The 22,301-nt window shown below is 34.1% G+C and overlaps 1 protein-coding gene across 2 annotated transcripts in view; it reads right to left on the bottom strand.

Moving 5' to 3' along the window:
• Positions 1-263: 263 nt before the first annotated feature.
• SGCZ (sarcoglycan zeta) overlaps positions 264-22,301 on the bottom strand; it is a 406,404-nt gene continuing 384,366 nt past the window's right edge. For both annotated transcript variants that reach the window (XM_008491837.2, XM_030449929.1), the window contains exons 7-8: positions 10,520-10,643; positions 264-470 (exon numbers count right to left, since the gene is read on the bottom strand). In XM_008491837.2, coding sequence (XP_008490059.1) covers positions 264-470; positions 10,520-10,643 — 331 coding nt within the window. The remainder of the gene's footprint in view (positions 471-10,519; positions 10,644-22,301) is intronic.

Here is a 22,301-nt window from a genome sequence, read left to right on the forward strand (position 1 = left end):
CCGTTTGCACAAAAGTTGATATTATGTTCCAGGTTTCCTGATGAAGATTACACTGATTTCTGAATATCTGACTCCCATCTCTGCGTTGAGTTGCAACACAAACTGCAAGAGAAGGCAGCTCTGTATTCCTGCTTACACTGGAAGAAGATGCTCTGCAGGCCATTTGAAGTGTCAAACTTGTCACAAGGGAAACCGAGCAGAACTGTGAAGCAGAGGGATAGTAACAAAAGGCTATTCTGGTGTGAGGAAAAATTGGAGTCATTCTAGCTCCACAAGCAGATGTTGCTACTGGATTGACACGTGGAGCCTGCTCCTGCTGGGGACAGGTAAAGTTTACCATTGGGACAGACGCAGAGCTCATATATAGTCTGGCGAGGAGCTGAAGAGCTGGGTGAGGAGGAGGAGGAAGAGGAGGAAAAGGAACCCATTGGTAGATTTCCCAGTCGGATTGTATCTGCATTTAAAAATATCTACAAGAGGAAGGAAAAAAGAAAAGGAATAAGTCGATTTCTTTCAGCATCATGACATATTTTAAAGATGTGTTTTGAGTCAGCCATGAATTTTTAGAAATATAAAAAAATTAGAAATATTTTATTGGAATTATTAGAAAGATTATTAAAAGTACAAAACAGCAACAATTATTTGTGAAACAAAAAGCCCTCAATATTTCTTGTTTTTCAGCTCTATAATTGTTTACACATTGGTGCTCACTTCTACTGTAATACAAATACTTCACCCAATATGTTTCTTTAGATACAAGTAGTCTCATAAAAAAACATTTTGACAGTATTTTTGAATAGGTTGAATTTTCATTTATACATTTTATGATTAAAATTCATGCATTCATGTCAGTAGCATATCCTTGCTCTGGAATAATCTGTGTTTTAATAAGTGTGAAGTGATATTTAAACACATTCCCCAGTGTGTTCCTGTAAGCAGCTGGAAATATGTGCTGAACTGTACTAAATTGCAGGGGCTTAACAATGGTTACATCCAGGGTACGGGTGCAGAGTCATGCACACAAAATAAAGATCTTATTTGACCTAATATGAGAAGATTTCAGGTTAAAGCCTTATTTAAAAAATAGATTTTTAAAGTCTATTCTCATTTGTTTCTGAAGATTTAATATAATTAAATTTTTAATTTTTTTTATTTCCTTCCACTGAAAATAACATAAGTCAGCATGAGGCTGTAAATACCAGTAATGTTTATGAACCTATATAGATTTCTGCAATGTTTATATGTAAGTTGCATTTTCAGGATGTTGAATAAACAGTGTCATTAAATTAGGTAACGAAAACAGGAAGAAAACATCTTTCACTAGCTGACACATTTCCAGCTGCTTCAAGTTTATTTTTTATTTATGGAAGGAGTATATGAGAGCCAAATTAAGATCAGGCATTTCCTCAGGTACAGAATATGGACTTCATGAAGATAGGTAACAAATCAAAATGTCTTTAAGCCCTGCAGATATCAGTACAATCCTTAGAAAAAGGTAAGTTCCTTAACTACTTACTAGTGTTTATTATAAGGTACTGAGTATCAGCAAAGCCAACTTGAAACCATTATATCACAAAGTTGGCAGTACATGTAAAAAATATGGGGAGATATAGCATGTGTTGCTTTTTTTCTACAGGAGACAAGTAGTATTTTCTGATAAAATCAGCAGTACATGGCAGAAAAGAAGCAAGGATGCATTACTAAGCCACTTTGGGAGATAAGTGAAGGAGAGCAGGCCGGGAAAATTTTGAGAAGGTGAGATGAAATCCCATACAAAGTCTGATGCACAGTCATGTTAGCATTCTCAGCAGAAGTGTTGTAAACGATCAGCAAAGAAAAGACAGGCTGAAAGTAGCCCAAAACAGTACAACCCCCCATCATCACAAGTTCTCCCCCATCAGAGCAAGCTACTGTCATCACTGGAAATTTTGCACTAAAAGGGACAGAAAGTGAGAATCTCAGAGGCACAGGTTAGAACTGCATGGCATGATACCCATTTTAATTCATAGCCAGGCTGATGGTGGAACTGATTGCAAGACAAGGGAATGATGCATTTACACATGCATCTTGCTGCTTTTGAAGTCTGGTATCATAGATCTGAAATACTTAGGAGTCAAAACCCCGGCAGAAATTATTTAGATGGAAGAAATGTGAATAGTGTTGGGAACAATTTAATAATATTCTGCTAGAATCACAACTGAAAAAAAAGTTTACACTTGTAAAACCATTCAGTTCAGATAAAAGTAAATGTAAAGGTAATGACAGCTAGCAAAATAAGAAAACAAAAAAAGAGAAAAAATCTTAGCAGAATAGAAGCTATTAATGGGTAAAATATAGGAAGGAAATAAAGGGCAAAATCATTACTCAGTAGCAAACTGAATAGTAATAACAAAAAATACTATTTCATTTTTCGTATCAAGATGAATAGAAAATTCAGCAAGTCCACTATTAAAGTAGCAATGGTGGACTTGTTAGTAGTATTAAGTAAAAATCCAATATTCAATTGGAGTAATTGCAAACTCCATGTAAGTATAAACATATCTTTGATAATGAATACTGTTCAGCACAACTCTGTGTTTGGAGAAAGATCAAGTATGGATATCAGAAAACATCTTTGATAAAATACTTTCAAATTGAACAGTAACTCAACAGGATATTAAACAGGAGCCAGTAACATCATATACTTTTAATCAGCAGCTCTTTGTAACTTTGAACAAATAAATCTTAAAAAAAAAAAATTAAAATTGAGCAGAGTTTGTTATCTATGTGATAGTAAAAGACACTTGACTGTAGAAGGCATACATATATGAAAAGCTAACAACAATGTAGGATTATATATACTTTTGTTGGAGCATGTGACTGGCCACTTGAACAGTTTAGCTACACTGTTGATGCAGAAAGATCATCAAATCTGGGAATCAAAATTAAATGGGTTCCACAAGGCATGTCTAGATTAAAATAAGAACTTAGAAAAAAAATCAAAAGACAAGCGTCAGAGAGCAGGATAAAATCTCTTGAACTTTAGGATATTTTTTTCTAGGAGCTCAATATTCTACAGAATTACAGAATCATTGATTTGAAAAGATCTTTAAGACTGAGTATGAGCATTAATCTAACTCCATTGAGCCCAGTGCTAAACCATGTCCCCAGGCACCACATTTACACATCTATCAGTTAAGGAGTTGCCCAATTCACAAAGGACTTTAGAGGAGCATAGTTCATATTTGAGGATACACCCTCTCCTCTCCTATAATCTACCAAAAACTGACATTCATGGCTGAAAAGTCCTCCAACATTCTTAAGCGACTACTACTTAGTCCTCCATTCTTAAACTACTTACCAATTTATGCCTGGTGTTTTAGGGTTTTTAAAGAGAAGGGAAGAAGTGGCAAGAGAAGAAAACTGAACAGAATTCTGATCCCAGGAAACACTGTTGCTAGATGACAGCAGTGAATGCTCCTACACGTGGTCTTTCTCTAAACTTTTGTGCTCTGAAAGGCACAAGATAAGCCATTTAGTACTTCATGTGCATGAAGGCCATGCAAGCCAATCATGCTCCTGAGAGTCTCAAACCTCCTCAGATAACCTGGTAAGGATAACACCAAAACTTTTACCCATTCTTGAAACATCATAAAAGACTTGACTGGGAGTATAAAATGGAAAGGCAGCAGCTACCTAGAGAAAGGTTATTTCAAAAAGAGCAGAGCTCTGAACAGCATCGTTCCTTCTAAATACTTACAGTTTATAAATCCTAGATCATTGCCTTGTCTTGTGCATCTTAGTTCTGAGAAAAACTTATTATCCCTACAATATTTAAAAGGGGACCTTATTTCTGAATAATTCAAGTAGCAAACTGAATCACCCTGTAGGGCATGTGATAGGAATGGAAAAACAGTGCTCTTTTTAGATAAATCTTTTTCTGAGAATCATCTCTTTTTTTTTGCTACAAGTCATTTGCTCAATAGACTTAATCTGAAGATTGAGAGGGAGAGGGAAAGGAAGGCAAGACAGAAAATATGGATTATCTGCAAACCAAGGAACTAAACCGAAGGAGAGAACTTTCTGTGGGCAAAATGCAGGCAAAAAAAAGCTAAAAAAGTCAAGTATTCCTACAATCCATTTCATTCAGAGATATGAACCTGACATACATAAAAGCTCTCCCCTGGTTCCTTGATGAAGGCCTCTCAAGGGAGGAGATGGTAAAGTCAAGTGCAAAAGTCAGGATTTATAAACATTGAAGAATTTCCTGTATTCATATGCAGTTTGATTAGAAAGATAATTCTATAGAGCTGCTAAGGTATACTTCAGGGCTAATGTGGATAAGAAATGGTAACAATCTGGGGGAAATATAGAAGAAAGAAAGGAAAGCTGAAAGGTTAATAATCATCAACCAGGATAAGGAGACAGTGTAATGACATTTTGCTGAATAAAATGTCTGGATTCCCTTAGGCTCTTCAGAATTAATCTGAATTATAACAATGCAAGATTTTATCTAGCCTTTTTGCTCTTCTGCATATGCTATCAGAAGCATACATATGAAGAGGATTATACAGGTTGAATCACTAGACTTGACTAATTTTCCGATGCTGGTACTTTTTAACATTCAAGGTGAAGATGAACTGTAAGATAGATTGCAGTACTTTAGTTCATGTGGGCCATTTGTTCTAACATCCATCTATGTTTTTGACATTTAATTTAAAACCACACACCTAAACTAGCTTACACTAAATCTGAAAGATAGTTCTGTGAGAAAAGAAAAAAAAATTGTAGTAGAAAATTAAAATATTAACTCAATAGCATATATGCTGTAAAATCTAAATATATGCCACTACAATATCTGGAACTATATCTGTCATAATGATTAATACTAGCCAGGAAGGGGTAAACTGTGAAATGAATGTGATGACTGGCATGAAAGTATAAGCTAGATATTCAGAGAAGACTAAAAGATCTAGTATACATTGAAAAATGCATTCTCTATGGGAAGCAGGATCAACTGACCACAGGACAAATGAAACCTTTAGGCCAAACGGTGGTGTGGTGAGTGTTCTCTTCCCGAAGTATATAACTGATACACCAGGACACAGCCACCCTGGTAAATTTAATTTGTTAACATTGCTCCCATTTCCACCTCCATGTTATGCCTGGAACTACCCACAACTTGAATTTATTTAGAAACTAACACACACAAATAAATATATATGTGAAATTTACTACTGTACATGAGTGAAATGTATAGGTCCTGAGCAAATAGAAGAATTTCTGTTTTGACTCCTCAATACTGAAGTGGTGCTTGTAAGAGCCATGTTTCACTCCAAATACACATTTTTGTAAATTCATGTTCAATAAACAACCATACATTTTAAATTCTGAGTTATAATCCCAGCTCTATTCATATGGGGGACAACTGAAGCCAAAACTTGCTGGTGTATTTATTCTTTCTATTGAGGAAATAATTTTCAGGCATAAACAAATGGGGTGGCTGTGAAAGTTGCCCAGTAGAAGTTTACAAGCTCCAGTGCTTACAGAATATCAACAGCAGTCTCTTACAAAAGAATTCTCAGAATCAAATTTTACATGATATGAGAAGGTTTTGCAAATTCATTCAATCAGGGCAGAGATGTGATTTCTTTGTGACTTACGTACCCAGCTCAGTGAGGAAAATACATTTGGCATATTTGTGCTTAGCCTAGAGTGCACAAAAATGAGGTAATTAATTACCATTCATATCAGAACTAGATTAAAATGTAATATTAATGGAAAATACTTTATTTCTATAATGAATTATTCATTGGCATTTCTTTTCCTCTTTCTAACAAAATGATTTATGGTGTCGGTCTTCAAACTTTGCTCATGAATAAACAGTTCAAAGATAGGTGAAGTCAATTAAAACCCTTTGCTTTTGTAGTTTAAGAACACTGTATTTTAGTTATAGACTTCTACATAAAAGTGCTTTTTGCTAGAAATTAACTTCCATATTAATTACTGTTCTAAGAACAAAAATGAAAGGTTTTGTTTAAAAATAACATGGCAATTTAATATTTTAAATACCTGTCAAAACAACTTAATAGAATTCTTGAAATCAATAATTAAAAAAATAAAGAAAAAAAATCCCTTAATTGCCACTAATCTCTTTCCTTCTAGAAAACAGTGACAAGTCAACCGTGAAGAAAGGCAGTGAGAACAAAATGCAGCACACATTTGTAAGACAATTTCTGGTGAATAAGCAGTGTATTTTTGAGCTCTGAAGCCTGTTCTTTTTTATTGAACTCACTTTATCATATTGAACACTTAAGTTGGTTTTAATCAGCCATTTTACCATAGTTACAGCAAGCAGCTTGCAGAACAAGGTAATTCCATTTCAGTATATTTCTATATACTTTGTTTTTATTTTATTTTTCTGTTTCAGAACATAAAAACTATCTACAGAAACCCCTCCAGAGCAAAGGCTTCAAAATGGTACTGTTGGTTCAGCTTACAAGGGAAAACTACTCCAGTTTGATTAAGTATTAATCTCTGTCCATTTTCTGGGTTAAGCAAGAATACCAGATGGAATTTGAGAAGAAACATTAGTACTAGATGCATTTGTCAGTCTCTAAAAAATAATCTTGGGTGTATGCCTCGTACACTATGTTGTACTAAAATGGTAAATAAAAGCTTGGCCCCTTGTCTGCTCCTCTGAGCTTGAGTAAAATTTGTCTGCTAAAGACTATTGCTCATTTTTATTATGATAGTTATAAGCCTCACTATGCCAGAAACAACCAAACACAGTGTACAAATGATGCTAAGGAGTGTAAAATGACAAGGGAATGCAAGAGCATAAAGAGGTAAATAGGAAAAACATCAAAAAACAGTGAGTATAATAAATATGTTTGTAAAAATGAGATGTCTCTGCATGTCTTTCTCCTTTTATTCATGGGAGGCAATGAAAGTGCAGACACTAGAAGATACTTGTTAAATACATAGGTGCACAAAACTCGTAAGAGCTGAGGCTGGTTAGCAGCCTTCTCCATCAAAGGGTGATGTATTGTCAAAATCATTAAAATCAGGTTTTAGACCAATAAATGGACAACTTCAGATAGACTTTTAAGCTTGTTATCATTATATGAGAATGTGTTTTATGCTCAAGTGTAAGATATTTTCATGCCTGGTAAAATGTAGAACCTACAGTACTCATTACTAATCTGTTCTTTTGCATTGTGTTTACATGTGAAAGAAGAAGTAGTCACTGTGTTGAATTTCCAGACAAGAAATGTTCTTTTTCTTCTTATGTGAACCAATATATTCAGATAGAGCCCGGAGCTTCACATTTCATTTTCCTTGTAAATGACTGCTGCTTTAAACCATTGGTTATGGTTTATTTATAGAATAATACAACTAAATGCCAAGCTGTAATTGAATCAAAGGATTCTGCTGATGCCTTGACTCACAAGGGTGCAGCTCAAGAGCTTTATAAAGGGCAGCAGAATCTGAGTCTAAATTACAGCACCCAGTATTCAGTCTGGAATCATGCATAATAGGGGTAAAAGGATTATTATAATACTGCAGTAAGTAAAAAGAAAATATATCAAGCAGCAAAATTCAGAATGCTTGCAGAGGCTTTCAGTTTATGATGTGGGGGGCTAGAGATTAGACTGCATGAGAAATAAGGCTCGAGGAAAAGTATTTCATAAACAGCCCCATGTTCTTAAAAATATTTTCAAGTTATTCTTAAATAAAAGGAAAACATGTTTCATAGATTAATCCACGATAAATTCACAATGTTCTGCTACCTGGCTCTAACTAGTGAGTCCAGATGCCACATAGTTATTTTCTGGCATATTAGGGCTAAGAAAAAGAATATTAATTTATATATCTTTGATGATTTTTTGGAATAAGCTTACAAACACTGAAAATTTAAATAGAATCAAACAGTGTGAAAACAAAATCAAAAACTTGTATTTTTTTCTCATACAAAATGTCTTGTCACAAAAAAATGGTTCAAAGATCCAATCCACTAAGATAGAATTTCTTTTGAATAACCTGACTGAAAAAGCATACATTTTTAAGGCTAAAACAAATAATATTTCTGACATAGATATTTTGTTTTGGTTTAGAATGTGTTTTACTAAAAAGGAGTAATGATAAATCCTTCACATTTTTTTTTCATCTTTTCTGCTTATCTGTGGTGTGTCTGTTGAGCTGTAAACAAGGACACTATTGCAATATTTTGTTATGTAGATATTTCAACCATCAGATGTTTACCCTGGCTGTAATTAGTCCAGCTATTCCCTAATGTGGCCAGAATAACTTTGCACAACTGGTGATGCTGTGGAAGCTCATTGTATGCCTTCCAAAGTGTTTCTGCATTTTCCTGTAATCCTTTACAGTGTAAGAGATAAAATAGGGTTGTAAAGGCATTGTTCAGACTTCAGGATGGTATTTCTCTGTATGTTTATGGTACATTTCTTTGCAGATCTTGCTAGAATTTCAAGTATGCAAGAGATAATTAGACACTTTGAACTTTGTTAGATGTATGTTTATAGAGAAGCTCCTTGGGAAATAGTGGGGAAAGTTTGGGAGCTTGTTTTTTATCACTATCAATCTAACATCAAAATGGGAAATCACAGATGTGCCACATACAGGAATATAATGATTTTTAATATGCAAGGTCTGCTTTACACTGCCATTTTTTCCCTAGAAAATATCGAATACTGAATTGAATTCCTGTTCCAAATAATATTCCGTATAATATTATTATGATATAGTAATTATAACTTTTCTGGGTTTTCTAATTTCAAAGTCCATCTGTTATAGGACATTATTTCTAAAACTATCTTTTTGGTAAATGGATGTAAACACTTAAAAAAAATGAAAAGTCATGCAAAAAACTCACAGTGTTGATTTAGACAAAACTGCCTGATGAATCCAGAAATTAAATATTTGTACAGAACACCATAGAGAGGCACAATGCTAAACCAAGATTTAAATACTGACATTGCTTCAGGGAACATGGGAGACTGAGGAAAGGCAACAGTCTTTCTGCTGGCTCTCTTTTTGCCTTCTTTTTCATTTGGGCATTACCTTTTCCCTCTGGCAAAATCGTGAAGGGAAAGAACAAAGAAATAAATTCTAGGTGAAAACCTCTTGTTAAAAATTGTAGGAAGCATACTAGGGATTTGTGAAGAGGTTACAGGAAGCTGCAATAAAAATACCCACAAAAAGGCCAAAGATGAAGGAGGATGATATTTAATACTAAAGAGGTTTAGACTGTCGTTACTGCTATCCTGGCAGCTTTAGGAAACTAAGACATTTGTGATGAATTTAGACAGATGGTAAGTAAAGATGAAAGATTACGGGAAGAGCTGCCTTTTGGAGGAATTCAGAAATAAAATGGGGCATGTGGTATACAACTATCTGAAGCTCTGAAATAGGAAAATATTGTGCTTTAACTATGCAGGACAGATAGTTACATCGATAGAAGTTATCAAAATGGACCTTTGATGCAATATGTTAGCCAAAGTATTGCTTCCTGCATTGTAATGAAAAGAGTGTGAATTGCAGGGAGGATTATGGGTAACAAATGTGAACGCTGATTTTGTTTGCAATTGATTATTTGGACAGTTTGTAAAGTAACTGGAAACATTTGGTAAAAAATAAAAAGTACAACCTCAAAAGGCAAAACAGTTCTGAAGAGCTACATTCCCAGTTAGATAAAGTAAGCAGCTGACTTTCTAAAATACTGTAACCTGTCAAGTCCTCCTGAGAATAATCTGAAAATCTGTAATTTTCTCCAAAGTGCCTAATAGAAATCTGAAAGCCTTTGATACCCTTGCACAAGGGTTTTTTTTGATGGTATAGCATTAAGTACTGAAGAAGAAAGGACTCTCACAACAGTGAGAGTCATACCTTTCTGCAGTACATGGATTAGCAACCAAGCCAGTGACCCAATTTAAAACTGTTTTCATGAGTTCACACAGGTTTCCACATGAAGAATCTATACCAAAATATTTCTGTGTCCAGCTGATCACTGAAACAAGACACTGATGAAACAGTACAGTGAACATAAAATCCAAGTCCTGTCTTACAGTGATAGTAACAGTTCAAGGACACAAACCACAAGAGGAGCATACCTGTAAAACCTGTTCATTGTGGTTTAATGAAGAATTAAACCAAATTAATCCAAGCTTCCCTCCTTAGTTTGTCTGATTCATCCAAAGTAATTTTTTACCACCATCACTTGGCTGTCTCTGTCCCACGGATATGCTGAAAGACTAGGTAGCTTTTTCCATGGCTCTTAGATTAATTTTTTTTTTTTAGACTAATATTATTTTCAGTGTGAATGCAACTTAGTGATTCAAATATTTGCAAAAAGCAAATAACTATTAATAATTGATCAAGTTAAACCAAAATTACTTTAACATAGGCAAATGCAGAACACTTCTTGTGATGTTTACCTTGCTGCTGAGTAAATTATCCTCATATTGTTTGCATAGTGCTGGGCATAGCTGTAGAACATTTTGCTACTGACCAAACTTACCTCCCCTTCTGTGGACTGTAAGTGCAGTTCTTTCCTACAGGTTGCCTTTAAGTCTCCTGCAGCTGCATTGACCTGCACTCCCCTGGGTGCTTCCATTACCAAAGATCTAGTAGGAGATTCAAGTCTGAAAGACAAAATCAGGCACTGAGAAAAAATACACTAAATCAAACCACCAGAAATGACCCAGCCCCCAAACCTACAATGCATGTAACTACCATAGTTTACAAAATGGTAGGGACTGGAAGGAAACTCCTGAGATCTTGTCCACCCCCACTGCAAAATCAGATTCACATAGGGCACAGAGTTATGTCCAGGTGAATTTTCAGTCTCCAGCGAAGGAGACTCCACAGCCTCTTTGGGCAGCCTATTCCATTGTTCTGTCATCCTTAGTGTAAAGAAGCTTTTCCTAATATTCAGATGGAACTTTCTGTGTTCCAGTTTGTGTCCACTGCTACTTGTTCTGTTGCTGGGCACCACTGAAAGAGTCTGGCTCAATCCTCTAGACACCAGACCTTTAGATATTTATAAGCACTGATAGGTTCCCCTCTCAGTCTTCCACATGTACATAAACATATTTTGAAAGATCAAGAAGTAAATGCCTGTTATATGTGGGACACTCTCACAACTGGCCCAGCGAAAGAAAAAAAATTAAATATATGTTTAAACCTATTCCTATTTAAGACATTATTTAAACATACACTGATATAAGCTTGTCTGCTTAGTGATGATTTTCAGCATTAGTAACTAATTTGCTAGGCTGCACTAATACTGGAATATGGGTACTTAAGAATCCACACATCTGTGCAAGTGCTTCTGTAATGACAGATTAATAACTAAAATCTTCCTAGTGACCAGTGACAAATATCCAACTAAATGAAAACAAAACACTTAAAAAGATTTAAATAATGATGTAAAACAGAGTAGAATGACTTTGCTTTCACAGGCTCATTCATATTTCAGGTACATGTAGCAGCATGATGTACACAGAGGAAAAGAAAATCTGCTATGTCCCTATTACTGGTGGGTTTTTGCATGCTTTTTCTATTTTGCATAATACTCATTATGTTCTATAACCCAGTTATAATAGGGTAATCACTGCTTATCACTGGGTCTTGGTATCTTTCCTTCAAGCACCGATTGATCTACTATCACTCTTTCCATCTCTCTCTGCCATATACACAAGATCCTCCATCAGCCTTTATGCAGAGTTATGAAACTTCCTTAGCCATGTTATCTCACAGTTTTGTATAGATTTATCTTGAAAGGAAGTACCAATGCAAGGATATTGTAGAAATCATGCACACAGACTGAATGGGAAAGATTACTGGTTGAAAATTACTGAATTAGGAAAAAAATATTTAGGCTTCCGATTGTGTTCACCTGTAGATTTATCACATAGCCCTGTTAAGAGGGAGACAAATCTTTCAATATCCCAATAATATAATGACAGAACACATTTCCACTGTACATGAACAAAGACTTTTTGCAAAATGGAATGTATTAATAATAGAAGTGTCTAGAATGAGTAGCTTGCAGAAAACATTGTATTTTCCTCTTCAGAAAATTGTATTTTGAGTGTTAGGTCTCATCCATCCAAAAATATAATAAGGTACTAGATGTCTAAAGGAAAGAATAGTTTTACAGAATTTGCTACACAAAAGCCAAATGAAAGATCTGTCAAGCAACTGAAGAAAAGAATTTCAGTGTGTTTCAACTATTGGGTTTTCAAAGTGTTCAGAATAATGATGGATTATCTCTTTGAAACCAAAATGCCACATTTGCATGCAAAGTAAGTCACTGAGATGTTGTCTGTGAAATATTTTTGTTTGTTACATGTCATAGACACTCAGTAGGGGAAAAACAAAACCAAAACAAACAGGAAAGCAATTACTTGTCAACAGAGTAAGACTATTAAAAGCAGATGTCCAGATAAAGAAAAATACTATTTGTAGTTACATATATATATATAAAAGAAAATACATGAGATATGCATAGATAGGAAAAGTAGAAAAAACTGTATTTCTTTTAAACTAAGTAATTTTCCTTCATCATTTTTTGACACTCTGAGGGAGAAGTTAATAGAAGGTCTGTAATTCTTTGTGCCAAAGAAGAATCTAAACATCCTTAATTATTTACTCATGTACCTCAGTGTTTTGCAGGTGGTGGTTTGTGAAATCTTAATGACTATAATATACCAGAAAAAGAGCTTCTAAAACTGTTAAGAAATCACTTAAACTATAAGTTTAGGCATTACATTTTAAAAGGTTCTCTGACAAATTCACCTTGAATTTAAAAGTATACTAGATTGTATAAATATTAAATGATGGGATACCTCCATTCCATATTCTTCAGCAGCATGAATTTTTTATTTAGAATCTAATTTCCATGAATATAAACATTTTTCAGTGGTTTCAGCTGACATTTCGTAATCATGAAGACAAAAGTGCTTGTAACTACATTTATTGCATTGACTTGATGGTTATCAAAGTCAGAAATACTTTGGTTTGATAACATCAAAACCACTCTCAGACCATTCAGCAGGTGATCAACAAAAATCTATTTAGGAATATCTTTCAAAAAACTATGATCTTGTTTGAGGAACTCCAGGCAGACCTTTTTTTTCTCAAAACACATGACAGCGTATAGCTCAGTTTTTTGTATAGTTGCATTACTGTTTTCATGAAATATATTCACATAAATGACTTCCAGTTTGTCTAAACAGGAGTCATTTAAGCAATTAATTTCTGAACTTAAGAAGAAGTTGTTCGTATCAGCCTTCTACATACTGTCTAGAAGAAACGTCTCTTTCAGACAAGAGATATTTTTTAGCACTTTCCTGGAATCAAATAAGACAGCAAAAATGTCAAATAATGGCTGATGATTAGCAGAGTAGTATTTAAAACCCCTCTACAAGCAAAACTGAATGCTTAAATCCATTTTGCAGTTAATAATTTACTTCTCATATAATAATTATAATAATATTATAATAATAAATATTCTCTGAATAATCTACATCTGAAAAGTGACTCAGATGTGCAATTTGCTTCATGCTACTGGAAATGCAGAAGTCTATACACAAGAAGAGATTATTTCCTCAATGTTTTGAGATAAATTATGTTTAACATACAGCTGTTTGATATTTCTTCTTTGTCATATTTATGAAAGCTTTAATCTCTCCTATAAACTTAGAGTAACACTCCACATTGTAATACTCATCCTGCCAAAGCAATATTACAATAACATATCAAGAATTTTCTTTTCCTTAGATATTCACTACTGGCCTCTCACAGTGACATTTACATCTGTGAGTGAATCCTTTTCATACAGTTTAATATTTCTCTCCCCAACAGCAAACAGCTAAGACAGAAAAGTAACCATTGCTTTTATTATACAGAAACTAAAACACTGTAGGAAAGATAAAGAGGTTTTTAAATAATATGATCTACCAATTTGCTATATGTCATGTAGACAGATGAGTGGTTTTATTTATCGATGATTAATTTACGACAAAAAGAAAGAATTCAGAAGTTCAAAGCTATAAGAATTTGAGTTGCATTAATCAAAGAATTATTGCTAAAAAAGGAAGCTTTTCAAATATCTGGAATATGTTCCTTTGAAGTTATTAAAATATTTTTCATCAGAAATGAAGAAACCTTGATTTTTCATTTGGTATTTTCTGTTTACAAGCTGACCTAGATTTATTAGAGAAAAAGAATTCAAAAAATGAGGGAAAGGGCTTAAGTTTGGATTTTAAGAAATATTTTAGATTTACCTCTCACACATCCCTCATTCTCACATGGAATATATCTATGTTAATTTTGCTCTGATGGCTAGTGGAAAGTATTTCTTAAAATAGAAGGATATGCAAGATTCCCCTGTGCAAATGTGAATAATTTATTTGGTTTACGTCTACTTAAGCAGTGGATTCCACCGATGCTACTTAGTAAATTGTTTGATATGAACCTCTAGCAATCTGGAATTTATATTCAAAACAGGGGATTAAAAAATATGCTCTCAAGTAGAGATCACACATGTAAAGCAGGGACTCACTTCCCCGCTACTGACATCTTCACACCTGCAGGTCAAGAAGTACAACACTTCCAGGTATTTAAGTTCTGTCTTCTGTTTATTACTTTATTGCTGCCTTTTTTTTTTTTTTTTTTTTTTTTTCATAGGAATCCTGCTATTTAAAAAAGTTCTGCAAACATGAAATTAATGAGAAATGTACACACTGACTTGGCAAACGTTTTGTAGATTTCTATAAATTAAAGTGATTGTGATATCTGTCTTGCTGCCTGAAGGTAAAGAGTTGCAGCAGGCTGAGGCTGCAGGGACGTAAGAGACCCAAAGAGGAGAAGATAAGGTAAATGGGTGTGCCAAGTCTCTTACTATTCCTCTTTCTTCCCTTTCCTTGTAAACAAACACCCCTAACCTAGGAATACTGTAGAACACAGGGTCTACCTCTAATAGAAGTGAAATAATTCTGTTCCAAAGTAGAAATAAGAATTTTTCTTATAAATAATTTTGAAAAAAAAAAATGTTTTCCAGAAACCTCCATTTTAACTATATATATTCTTTCAATTTCTGTTATTATAAAAAAGAACAGGTGGCTACCCTGACACTTAAGGAAACTGATTTCACTCCCCCTCAGTGAAACCATGAGTCCTTAAATGAGTTCACTGAATAGTGATAGTGCTAGACAAATTAGGGTTTCCACTCAGTACACTTCCAGAGAGCCAGGCTGCAAACTCAAGTAACATCCATAAGGAATAACCAGGGACTTTTATAAACACGTTCACAAAAATATGGAAGCCTTTTTTTAAGAAATAGTAATTAATCAGAGAATCGCTGCATTTCACATCACAGTGGGAATGATATGCAAATGAAATTACTTTTCATTCATTCCAATCTCATTTCTTAAACCATGTACAAGATTATACATGCACTTTAAAAAATATATATAACAATGACTAAAAACCTCGATATATTTACATTTATTGAAACATGCATCTCTGCAAGATGCATATGGACCATTGCCAGAATAGCTATTTTTCCTGAAGTTTGTTATATTACAGTGTTTTTAACCAAACACTTATATGAATTTTTGAAATGCAAGGGTAAATATGCAGGCCTCTTGAATCCTTAGTTTTATTCACAGATCATCAACTATCTTTTATCAAGAAGCAATTTTTTTTTATATGTACATGTGAAGATCTCTGATTTATGTGGGAATCTAACCTTTAGGTGTGCCATTTGGTTTTCTATTTTGTGACTTCACAATATAAGCCTTAAATAACAGAAAGTTAAATAAATGTTTTATGGAATATATAATGGCCTAAACCAGTAAATATCAACAGGACTTTTTTCCAATATCCAATTTTGCAATTCATGGACAAAAATTTTAAATAAAGACAAAAATTTCTTAAGTAGAACAGCAGCATGACATTCAGTACAGCATTTCGTGTTATGTCCACATTCTGCAGATCTCTGACTATGGCATGTGTCAGCATGCTCTTATTATAAGTCACGAATTTCTCATTAATCCAGAAACCATGTCACCAGACTAAAATCTGAGTTCTAATTGCCCCTGTACATGTCATTGGTTTCAGTTCAATGGGCCTGCGTTATCATAGTGACACTTGAAAAAACGGAATCTTTAATGTTATTTGGCATAGATGATAAAGCAGAAAAACAATTTCCACGCATAGTGAAATAAAGAATCTCTCCCAAGAATAAATATTAGTTATTCAGAAGGAAAAGTAAGGAATAAAATGTCATTGAAGATTTTTTCAATGATGTTATTAAAAGGCTACAAAAAGTGAAGGGCAGGTGAGGAGTGCTAGAGAGGACAGATGTTTAATGCAAGAGCTTGACAAAATAGTCTCGTGATGTGAGGAAAGTTAAAGAGAACTTTATGTATGACTCTTTCTTAATAAGGTGTAGTCACATTAGTTAAAAACAGGGAAATTATCAAATCAGAAATAACACTGAGAGCATAACAAACCAAAAACCTAAATGGATCATACATTTTTAAATGTAAAGTCCACCAAAACTTAAACCTTTGAAAATAAAGAATATTTGTAGAAATGTAAGATTTAGAATGTGAGCTACCATTTCTTAGAGTAATACCACAACATGCTTGAAAGTCTAAACTTTCAGGAGAGACAACGATCGGCATATGACATAATCCAAATTAGTCTCTTAAGGAAAGGTATGGGAAAGGGATTCCTCAGAGCTACCCTTATTTATTCTAGCCAAAACTTCCCCTCCCCATAATCTTCCTTAGTTTTGCTCCTGGAACCCCTTTCTACTCATGCTCTGCTACTCCACAAAACATCCTTACATAAAGTTTATGTCCTTTCCAGAAATAGTTCCATTACCTGAGCTGTCTTTCAAAATATATTTTTTTAAAATAGAAATGGATCTTGACAGAAAAAGTTTGAAGTAATGTGCCCATAGATAATACTCAAGTGGCTGTCAAGAGAACAACCTGAACATAAAGTGCCCAGAAGAGAGTAAAGGGCCAGACTGGGCTCTTTGAAGAACCAAAATCACGTGAGAACTCACTGACATTGATTTTGAAAACCATTGGCTTCTTGTGCTTAAGAGTTGTAAGTCCAGACAACCTGCAATCTTCTAATTTCACTTTCAGTAATTTCCCTAAAATGCCTTAAGCTGTTATAAACAATACATTTTAGCAGAGAAAAACCAGGTTTGATCCACGTCTTGAGGAAACTGCATCTCATGTGGAAAATTATTCTTCTGAAATTGTTTTGAAAGGTGTGTTTCAACCTTTGCAGATTAATCACAGCAGAGAGCTGGAATGGTGAGCTACTTTTCATCACTTTTTTATGGCAACCACCATTTCAGAAAGAACTAGAGAGATTTTTTTTTTTTCCTTCTGCAATACAAAATATAGAGTGATAGACTAAGAAGAAGCCAAATAGCTTTTTCTTTCTTTTTGGTAGTGAGTTCTATTTTGTAATAGAACCAAAGATAGAATGCAAATTGCAGGATAAGAAATGTAAGATCATTCATTCTTCTCTACTACTCAGGCTGCCTCTGGAGTCCTAGGTATACTTACAGATACAAGCAATAGGAGCTGTTTGGTGGAGTGGGGAACCAGCAGTTTTATAAACTCAGGTACTCCTTGTACCTATGCACAACACAGCTCTCCATCTTCTGAGCCTCCTTTTTCTTACACACAGCCTGAATGAACTTCAGATTGCTTGTCTGGCTCCAACATGATGCTAGACAAGAACCCAAGTCATAACCTCTGCACCCACAGCCACAGCACTGTTTAGAAACTCCATGCTGTCCATGCCTATAACCATGATGTGACCATGAAGCAAGCTATGCCAGAAACTGGGGGCAATCTGAGGCCACATGTATACAAATAGGTAAATTGATAGCAGGAATTCTTAATACTAGCTGATTTTCTGTCACCATCTCTCGTTAGGCATTGGTTGCAGAAAATGTAACGAAACTTAAGGATATTTTGCTTGCCTATAAAATATGAATGCAACCTCCCAGCTGCTTTGCAATTATCAGGGAGATGAGGGGAGAGAGTAGATAGACAGGAAAATGCAGAAGTCTTGTTTTCTTGAAAAGAGTGGCACAGAAAATGGAGATTCTCCTGGGATGGGGAAAAAGAACAACTCGAATGAAAAACACACAGGAGAGAAATATAGTATAAGGAAAGAATAAAAAAATTACATGTTGCTCAAATGACAAAAATATAAATAGCACTTCTTTATTGCAGCAGTAAGCCTATTTAAAATCATAAGAAAGACAGGATATTAAACTATTACAGATGTCACAGCAGTCTTACTTGTCCTCATTGATGTATAGTACAAATTTTTAAGGCTGTAAGAATTATTTCAAATCACATTTAATCAGAAAAAACACTGTAAAAAGAAGTATGGAGGTATGGCAGAATAAGTATAGTATATGTAATATATGTGTATATATATACATATATATACATATATTATAGATACTATGCAGTATCTATAATAGTATAGTATATAGTATGTAGTATATATACTACATTATATAGAGATACTATATATGGTATCTATACTACTAATAGTATAGTATATAGTATGTAGTATAATACTACACTGTATATAGATACTATATATATTATCTATATATAGTATCTATAGTATATGTATAGTATATAGATACACTATATCTATATACTTAGATATAAGTATTGTAAGGTTAAGGTTAGATATTAGAAAGAATTTCTTTATGGAGAAGGTGATCAGACATTGGAATGGGCTGCCCAGGGAAGTAGTGGATTCTCTGTCCCTGGAGCTATTTAAAAAGAGACTGGATGTGGCACTCAGTGCCATGGTCTAGCAACCGCAAAGGTGGTTCAAGGGTTGGACTCGATGATCTCTGAGGTCCCTTCCAACCCAGCCAATTCTATGATTCTATGATTCTATACTATATATAGTATATAGTGTATATATATAGTATATATACTACATATATAGTATATAGTATACAGTATATACTATATACTATATGTAGTATACTATATATAGATATAGACATACTATATACTATAGTATTATAGATACTATATAGATACTATATACTAAAGTAGTATATACTATATATACTATATACTACTATAGTATTATACTACTAAATATAGCATATATAGTATATACTACTTTAGTATATAGCATACTATTATACTAGTGTATATATACTAGTATACTATAGTATACTAGTATACTATAAAATAGTACTATATATAGTAATATAGTATACTAGTATATACTACTATACTATACTAGTATAGCAGTATATACTATACTAGTATATACTGTACTCTCTATATATACTATATAGTATCTCTATCTATATATATATCTATACTATATAGTATATTATATACTATATAGTATCTCTAATACCATATAATAGTATAATACTATATAATAGTATTTGGTCCAGAGTCCAAGGAATTTCAGAAATGAGTTCTGGTGCCACAAACATCAGACCCCAAGGCATTAAAGACTGTTGCTCAATTTCCATGTAAAAAATTAGTCAAATACTTCTACCTGGAATATTTATGAAAATTAAATATTTAAAGAAAGCGTGTGCTTTCCATGTCTCATCCTAAAGTGAAACTCTGTGGAACTAGAATTTCCTGAACATGCAGCAGCAGCTTAGACCTGGAAGCAATGTAAGAGCTCCAGGGCAATGACACATGTAAGCAGCCTTGCTGGAGCCAAGAGCACACACAAGGCATGACTGAAACCCTGAACACATCTTCCCCTGGGACTCTGAGCAGCCTGGGTGGTCATAGCTTCTCTTAGACCTGAGCAGGCTTCATGTAAATATTCTCAGCTGCCTTCACATCAGTCTGTAGAATGTAAAGTTGCCTTGTCTTTCATTAACTCAGCACTGTGCAAATGTTTGCTATTGCTCCAAGCTTTTTATGGCTTTTGAGATAGGATTAATAGGGTAATGTATTACACTCATAACCCTATTAGCCTGAGACAACTATGCTTGGAGCCCATCTGTGTGTTCCTGAAATCATGGCATGGCATAATCATAGAGCAAACATTCAGTCACTTGATAATAAAGATTTTTGGTTATCCCCGTTGTTTCTTTTGAAAGGCTATTCCAGAAACTCTTGCATCCGAGAGGGAGAATGCTGATTTCTGTCTAATATTTAATCCAATCTGCATGTAATAATAACTTGTTACTACTGACTTTGTTCTCTATTTCTCTTAGTGTCATATATATGTGAAATATTTATATACACATTCATACCTGTAAAAAAATGAGCTTGACTGACAATTTTTCAAATTTTTACTACATCCATATCTATCATTGTATGCATGTGGATGTAACAAAAATTTAATAAATCATATTTTCAATAGCTAGGGACAAGCCTAAGCAAACAAGTTTCCGAAAATTCACATTCTCCAACATTAAAACAAAAATTAAAAACCAAACGGAAAATAATAAATGTTTCCAATTTCTTATTTCATCATTGAAACAGCATAGGAAGGAAGCTGTTTTTGCTTTACTGCATCTTCTGTCTTTCCATGAGGTTTGGTTTATTACTTGATTTCTGTGTGAAAGACGTGAAGAGTCTCAGAACTTTTGCTATACTCAGCCTGCTCAGATGACTAACAAATTAAAGAAAAAATTCCTTTCCTATGCCTTTTCTGGGTCCAGGCTTTTATAAAATAGATATTTTGCCCTATTAGTAATCCATTCATTAAATGACACGGAACATAACTCTTATAAACCATCATTCATCATTAAGTGAAATAGACCTCTTGCACAAGATTTGTGTATTTTTGATTCTTATCAGAGGTAAAGTAGGATCCACCACCACCAAGGTCATTCCCTGCTGCTTGACCAACTTTCATCTTACTATGCCCAGTACTAGCTTGCAGGATTAGGTGGTAGTCAACAGTGTGAGAGTTGATATAGAAGAGAAAAAAAAGCCCCACACTTGATCTTCTAGCTGATCTTCTAGTTACCCACAGAGAACACCAAATTCATTTATTAAGAAGGTTACTGAGGGTGAAGCTATCTGCATTTAACTACTGCCTGCTTCTGGTATCACCAATTAGTTTACCATGTTTTAATGCACTATTAGCTTAAACCCAATATTGGGGGACCTATTATATTATCAGTTTAGTTTTCCTACTGTGTTCCTGTGAGAAAAAGTGGTGAGAGAAATATGAAGATTAAACTATTAAAACATAATTAATTTTCCTGATTCTAAGGCATGGTTCTTTTATACAGCTAATGAAAGTCAAATAAAATTAGTTTTCAGGATTTGACCCAAAAGGGCTTACCAGCTTTCACAAAGGATTGCAGAAAAACACTTTCCAAAAGCAAAAGCTTGCTAACTATTATTTGAAAATGTAAGACAGGGGAAAGATGTGACGCAAGTGGTTGAGTACATAGGAAAAAAATATTTTAAATCTCAACTGAATCTTATTTTCACACAACACACTTTTGATAGCAAATATTACAGATGTTTCTCTGTCTGAAGATCTCAAAATCTGTATAGTTTATCGGTTGAGCCTGAGGCCAGAAAAGTGGTTCTGTGTGGTTTTGTTTCTGTGACAGCAGTAGCTACTGAGGTCACAACGAAATGTTTAGGGATTTTGACCTATGCTGACCTCTGGGTGTATTTCGCAAACAGTCATCTAAATTATAGATCAATGTTTTCTGACATATTTTTTTTTAATTAGCACAAAAAAAGCATTTTTTTGGGGGGGGGAAGGGGAAGGGAAGTGGGGTGGAAAATGAAGGTCTTGAACTTAATAAATACTACAGTTGTTTGGTTTTAAATAATTTGAAATACGATCAAAAGGCATATGGTAACCTTCATTTTTTAAGGGATATGTATGATTGGAGCATGTAATTCTATTCTGCTGTCAGAAAATATCACACAAACCCACAATTATTTATAGATCTTTCAAGCTACAAGGTTAAAAAGGATTTTTAGGTTATCTTCTGGAAAGATTAATGCAAAAAACCAGTAAGACTCTGTCCTAATAGCTGTTGCCATCATTTTAAAAAGATTAAAATTATTTCAGAGTGTTTAAAAAGGAATTATCACTGAATCCTCACTTATATATAGGAACACATGTACAAAAACTTGCAGGACAGAATATAGACTGAATGTATTAAGAATAAAATCACTTGCGCATCAGCTAATGCTTCTTGACCAAACAGGGTTTCTGTTTCATCTGTATGAGTTAAGTTTGTTATTAATGAGAGGGCAGAA

The sequence above is a fragment of the Calypte anna genome, chromosome 4A (genome assembly GCF_003957555.1).
Source record: "Calypte anna isolate BGI_N300 chromosome 4A, bCalAnn1_v1.p, whole genome shotgun sequence".
Lineage (NCBI taxonomy): Eukaryota > Metazoa > Chordata > Aves > Apodiformes > Trochilidae > Calypte > Calypte anna.